The sequence below is a fragment of the Centroberyx affinis genome, unplaced genomic scaffold (assembly GCF_046629955.1).
Source record: "Centroberyx affinis isolate AG114_WGS23_722 - 3 ecotype Tasmania unplaced genomic scaffold, CSIRO-AGI_Caff_v1 ptg005120l_1, whole genome shotgun sequence".
NCBI lineage: Eukaryota > Metazoa > Chordata > Actinopteri > Beryciformes > Berycidae > Centroberyx > Centroberyx affinis.
This window is the reverse complement of record NW_027282538.1, coordinates 98,885-105,734: the sequence shown is the minus strand read 5'-3', so window position 1 is coordinate 105,734 and position 6,850 is coordinate 98,885. Positions and strand designations below refer to the sequence as shown.

At 42.8% G+C, this 6,850-nt stretch overlaps 1 protein-coding gene and 1 pseudogene across 1 annotated transcript; both read left to right on the top strand.

Annotated features, from left to right (window-relative positions):
* The first annotated feature begins 1,162 nt into the window (after positions 1 to 1,162).
* Positions 1,163 to 3,141, top strand: LOC139666766 (tripartite motif-containing protein 29-like; annotated as a pseudogene).
* LOC139666765 (tripartite motif-containing protein 16-like) lies at positions 2,770 to 5,662 on the top strand. The gene is made up of 2 exons (XM_071546083.1): positions 2,770 to 4,620; positions 4,696 to 5,662. Exons 1-2 carry the CDS (start codon positions 3,213 to 3,215, stop codon positions 4,872 to 4,874), a joined length of 1,587 nt encoding a protein of 528 aa, XP_071402184.1. The 5' UTR covers positions 2,770 to 3,212; the 3' UTR covers positions 4,875 to 5,662.
* Positions 5,663 to 6,850: the final 1,188 nt, after the last annotated feature.

Below are 6,850 nucleotides of genomic sequence, written 5' to 3'. Positions count from 1 at the left end.
AGTGTGCGTTGTGAAAAAGTGTCTGAGTCTATGAATCCCATTTTCTACATCTTGTGCTGAGTAATGTGTGCCCTGTGCATTACCTTATACTGTATAAGTTGTAGGTTAGTGTTGTTAGTCACTGAGAAGGTGTTCCTGCAGATTTGAGACCAGAAGTCAGTACCGGGTGAGAATGATAAATCCTTTTCCCATTGTTTTACTGGGAGTGGTATATTTGTGTCGTCTGAGGATATTAGTTTTTACAATTTGGAAAAGATTTTCTTAAAATTTATCAGTTTGAAAATTTCTACCAGCAGAGGGGGAAGCTGTAGGTGTTTTTTCCCCGATACCCTACTACTGGACCAGGTCCTGAAAAGTGATGAAGGTGTTGTTCTGGAAAATGTGGTGAAGGTGTGTGATTACAGTGTTTTTAAAGCAGTTGTGTTGTTTTATGGTGGTGTGAGAAATGGGAGATCGGAGATTTAAATTTCTTTACATTATCATTGTTCTATTTCTAATCATATGTTCTGTTGGTAGAGATGAATCCAATTTGTGATGTACTGTAGTTGGCTAGCTAGATAATTGTTATGAAAATTTGGTGCTTCTAATCCTCCTTGATTTTTGTGTTTCTGTCAGGTAGCCAATTTGATCCCTGCTGCCAGACTACCTCGTTCCAATCTCGGAACCCATCGTCAGAAGAGGGAGGGGTTATCAGGCTTTGCTTCATACCAGGATGAGGAGCTTGAACGAGGTCAATCTCGGAACCCATCGTCTATCCGTCTGACCACGATTAGACTCTGGGGGCGACGGCCAATATTTCGGGGTTTCCGGTGTAGCCAGCGGACATCCGGGCCAAGACTTCCTCTTCCGTGCGCCGGTCATTGTTTACAGTCCGATTAGCAACTTGAGACGCGAGAATGGAGTTGGAGTTGAGAGACGACGTCTACGAACGGATTGTTTCACAAGTTTTTTAGGCATTCTCGCGTCTCAAGTTGCTAATCGGACTGTAAACAATGACCGGCGCACGGAAGAGGAAGTCTTGGCCCGGATGTCCGCTGGCTACACCGGAAACCCCGAAATATTTGCCGTCGCCCCCAGAGTCTAATCGTGGTCAGACGGATAGACGATGGGTTCCGAGATTGACCTCGTTCAAGCTCCTCATCCTGGTATGACGCAAAGCCTGATAACCCCTCCCTCTTCTTCCTGGACTCAAACAGCCAGTTCCATTCTGTCCAGATGTTTCCTGTTCCCTCCCCTTTCACAGATCTGCCAGTTTAAAGATGGGTGTAAACAATATGTTGTGAAGTGCAAGAGCTGACAAGCCCATTCACTCTAGATCAGCAAATGAACATGAAGAAAAGGAACAGATTTTTGGTTTGGAGCACAACTTGTTTTTTCCGTGGAGAGCAAGTGAAACTATCTGACTCACTGTTACTGAGAAGTGAAATGGCGCAGCAAGGAATTCAGCTGGACAGAGCAAAACTCTGCTGGATCTACTGAAGGATCCGGTGACTATTCCCTGTGGGCACAGCTACTGCATCGTTGTATTAAAAGCTGCTGGGATGAAGAGGATCAGAAGAAAATCCAAAGCTGCCCCCAGTGCACACAGACCTTCACACCAAGCTGAAAGCCCTAAAGTCCTGTCTGATGTGTCTGGCCTCTTACTGTGAGCAGCACCTCCAGCCTCACTATGAATCTTCTACCTTTAAAAAACACAAGCTGGTCGAAGCCACTATGAAGCTTCAGGAGAACATCTGCTCTCGTCATGACGAGGTGATGAAGATTTTCTGCCGTACTGATCAGCAGTGTATCTGTTATCTCTGCTCCATGGATGAACATAAAGGCCACGACACAGTCTCAGCTGAAGCAGAAAGGACTGAGAGGCAGAAAGAGCTCGGGGTGAGTCGGCAAAAAATCCAGCAGAGAATTCAGGACAGAGAGAAAGACGTGAAGGTGCTTCAACAGGAGGTGGAGGCTATCAATCTCTCTGCTGATAAAGCAGTGGAGAACAGCGAGAAAATCTTGACAGAGCTGGTCCGTCTCATTGAGAAAAGAAGCTCTGAGTGTGTTTGGAGAGACCAAATAACGATGTTAAAGTGAGAGGAAACACAGATGTGTTAATCCGTCTTGTTGATGCAACAACATTTTTGAATGTAACAGCAGTCTTTTAGAGGGAAACAAGAGCAAACAACATAGTAAGTAAATCATGTGCAACAGTTTCATTCAAAACACAGAGGACACTCACTCTCCATCCCTGGGTTAACCTGTGCAAGGGTGGAAGTAACTGATTACATTTACTCAAGTTACTGTAGTTGAGTCGCTTTTTTGTGTACTTGTGTACTTTTTGTGTACTCCCATCCATCACAGAACAGATTGTGTGTCTCACCATCAGCAGCAGAAACTGGATCAACGTAAACTGACAAACTGTGGATCCATTCACAGTGAGAAGAGGAATCTGACTTTACTTTGTTTCTGCACTTTATTCTTCATTTCTAATGTTTCCAGTGAAAAGAATCTAGTCTTTTAGAATCACATGCTGACAACATTCTCTGTTCTAAAGAGGAACTCAGGACCTTTTCCTCTGAGGACATTTTAAATGAGACACTTTTTACTTTTACTTCAGTAGATTTTTACTCAAGTAAAATATCAGCAAAGTAACAGTATTTCTACTTGAGTAGAACATTCTCTTTCCACCACTGAAGAGAGAGAGAGAGAGAGAGAGAGAGCACGAGAGAGCGCGAGAGAGAGATAGAGAGAAAGATAGAGAGAGTGAGAGAGAGACAGAAAGAGAGAGAGAGACACAGAGAGAGAGAGAGAGAGAGAGAGAGAGGAATAAGGGGAGAGAGAGATTTATCCTATTGTTAAGTTTCTATTTCTCATAATCTTCACTTCATGTTGTAAACGGGAGCTAAACACACACTGCCTCTTTCAAACCGCTCCTCTTCCTGGAATAAACCAAAGCCTGATAACCCCTCCCTCTTCTCCCTGGTCTCAAACAGCCAGTTCCATTCTGACCAGATATTTCCTGTTCCCTCCCCTTTCACAGATCTGCCAGTTTAAAGATGGGTGTGAACAACATGTTGTGAAGTGCAAGAGCTGACAAGCCCATTCACTGCAGATCAGCAAATGAACATGAAGAGAAGGAAGAGATTTTTGGTGTGGATCAGAGCACAACTTATTTTTTCCGTTGAGAGCAAGTGAAACTATCTGACTCACTGTTACTGAGAAGTGAAATGGCGCAGCAAGGAATTCAGCTGGACGGAGCAAAACTCGGCTGTTCGATCTGTCTGGATCTACTGAAGGATCCAGTGACTATTCCCTGTGGGCACAGCTACTGCATGAGCTGTATTAAAAGCTGCTGGGATGAAGAGGATCAGAAGAAAATCCACAGCTGCCCCCAGTGCAGACAGACATTCACACCAAGGCCTGTCCTGGTGAAAAGTACCATGTTAGCAGAGTTGGTGGAGGAACTGAAGAAGACAGGACTCCAAGCTGCTCCTCCTGATCGCTGCTATGCCGGACCTGGAGATGTGGCCTGTGATTTCTGCACTGGGAGAAAGCTGAAAGCCCTCAAGTCCTGTCTGGTGTGTCTGGCCTCTTACTGTGAGCAGCACCTCCAGCCTCACTATGATGCAGCTCCATTAAAGAAACACAAGCTGATCGAAGCCACCATGAAGCTTCAGGAGAACATCTGCTCTCGTCATGACGAGGTGATGAAGCTTTTCTGCCGTACTGATCAGCAGTGTATCTGTTGTTTCTGCTCAGTGGATGAACATAAAGGCCACGACACAGTCTCAGCTGCAGCAGAAAGGACTGAGAGGCAGAAAGAGCTCGGGGTGAGTCGGCAAAAAATCCAGCAGAGAATCCAGAACAGAGAGAAAGACGTGAAGGTGCTTCAACATGAGGTGAAGGCTATCAATCTCTCTGCTGATAAAGCAGTGGAGCACAGTGAGAAGATCTTCACTGAACTGGTCCGTCTCATTGAGAAAAGAAGCTCTGATGTGAAGGAGCAGATCAGATCCCAGCAGAAAGCGGAAGCGAGTCGGGCCGAAGAACTTCAGGAGAAGCTGAAGCAGGAGATTGCTGAGCTGAGGAGGAAAGACGCTGAGCTGGAGCAGCTCTCACACACAGAGGATCACACCCATTTTCTACACAATTACCCCTCGCTGTCACGTCTCAGTGAATCTACAGACTCACCCAGCACCAATATCCGTCCTCTGCGCTACTTTGAGGATGTGACTGCAGCTGTGTCAGAGGCCAGAGATAAACTACAGGGCATTCTTACAGAGGAATGGCCTAAGATCTCATTGACAGTGACTGAAGTGGAAGTTTTACTGTCACAACCAAGAGAGCCCAAGACCAGAGCTGAATTCTTAAAATATTCACGTCAAATCACACTGGATCCAAAAACAGCTGACACAAAACTGTTGTTATCTGAGAGGAACAGAAAAGCAACACGTGTGACAGAAAAACAGTTATATTTTCGTCACCCAGACAGATTCAATAAATGGCGTCAGGTCCTGAGTAGAGAGGGTCTGACTGGACGTTGTTACTGGGAGGTGGAGTGGAGCAGGGGCAGAGTTTCAATAGCGGTCGCATATAAGGATATTAGCAGAACAGGGGATGAATGTGAGTTTGGATGCAATGACAAGTCTTGGGCATTAGATTATTACTACAATCAATTCATACATAACAATATCGAAACTCCCATCCCAGGCCCTCGGTCCTCCAGAGTAGGAGTGTACCTGGATCACAGAGCAGGTATTCTGTCCTTCTACAGCGTCTCTGAAACCATGACTCTCCTCCACAGAGTCCAGACCACATTCAATCAGCCTCTCTATGCTGGACTTTGGCTTGGTGTTGGAGCCACTGCTGAGTTGTGTAAGCTGAAGTAGACAGGAGTTATTAAAGCAGCAATGTGTGAAAAAAAAGATAATTCTCCATCTTTGTTGCTCAGCCTCACTGTGGTGTTTCTGCACTGCTCTTCCCACAGATTAACTGTCAATCAAACAGTGTGGGCGGAGCTTGGATTTTCTGTTGGTGCAGTTTGAGTTTCTCTTTTCTTTGTCTGTTCAGCCATGGTGGCTATCGCTGCTCATGCTAACTACACAGTTCTTCTTCTTCTGTTTATTCCAAACAAACCGGAAACGTAAATGCATCACTTCCTGTGCGGCAGAGGAAAAACAATGGAAAAGTTTTCATGAACTAGATATAGGTTGAATCACTATTGTGTTATATCAGTCAGTAATAGAGAGTATCCAAACAGACATTTATTCATATGAAAATGTAAACTGTTGTGTGGTCTATATAGTTCTTATCTTTGTTGCATATTTGTATTGTTGCTGTAATATTTTCTGCTGTTTCTGTTCCACTGCATGGGCCTTAATGGAGCCAGCACTAGACGTCTTCCCTTTATTATAGCTGAATAGTTGTTAATATGTTGATTTTGTTCCCTTCACTTTGTTAAAAAAAAGTGAACTACAAATGTAATCATTATTATTATAATCAATAGGGAGAGGATTCATTGTTTTCCTCCACAGTGCTGACATACTGGTTTAACAGATTGATTGTGTGGATGAAGTGAACATGTAGATGGAAAGATTGAACCAGAGTCTTTTACCAGGTTTTAGTGATTTGATGTGTGATCAAAGTGAATGTTTGCAAAGATCAATAAAGTTTGTTTTCCAAGAATGAATAAAGTATTTCTTCTGTATTCTTTCCAGGAAGTCTATCAAAGCTGCTAGAGAAAATGTGAAACTAATATGACAGTATAACTGAGACGATTTTCCGCCTAAAACACAACAAAGTGCAGTCTTCATGTTTAGAGCAGATGTGGAATCAAAAGTCAAATGAAGCAGCAGTGTTACCAAAGAAGAAACACTAGTGAAGATGGAAAGAATGAAGGACAATCCTGTTGTTAATGTAACTGGTTAAATGTATGAATGAAGTGAATGTTTAGATGGAGAGACTGAAGGACAGTGTGGATGGATAACATTTGCCAATCAATCTCTATCCTTGCAACTTTCTTCACTGAAACAGTTTTGTCATGGAGGACTAAGCTTGCAACCTCCAAGTGTTTATTCATCTGTTGCCTTTTAGAAGCTAGATTGGCTTTGTGCACTTGCTCAATAAACAGAGTTTCTTCCGCAGGCCTGAAAAGCCTGGAAAAGTAGGAAGAATTCATTTGATCATTTCCAGGTCAAGTTTGAGAATCGCATAAAATGTCTGAAAAAGTTTTGTTCAGTCCTGACACACATGACCACAGATTTTATGTAGTAACTTCAACAAGATATGAGCTAGTTAAGCCACTATCAGAATATTTCACATCGAACTGAGCAAAATCTTCAAAATCCAGCCAGAAAATGAAGTTCTGGGAAAAGTATTGAATATTGAAACAGAACATGCGGAGAAACCTTGAATAAAATGTAGTGTGAATATCATATAGGATATTTTATGAATCAAATTGCTTGCTTCCTTTATTTCTGCTTGTAATACTCACCACAAATCCATTCATATATATTTCAAGTTCAGTTTTAGTTCATTTTCAGTGGGTTTGGTAGTTTTAATGTTGTTCTATCTATCTATCTATCTATCTATCTATCTATCTATCTATCTATCTCATTCTATCTATCTATATCAATCTTTGGGATAAATGCAATTCAATTTAATTTCTTTCTTTCTCAGATTTGTTCATAAGATCCTTGGAAAACTTGTACCAAAGGAAAATTAAAACTTGGACTTAAATGTAGGGCTGTCCTGAATACAATTTTTTGGGCTTCGGAGCTTCTGTAGTAATCATCAGCGAATATTCGAAGCTTCAGCCGCAGCGGGGGTGGGGGTGGGGGGGGTGTTAAGAGTCACACACCTTCAA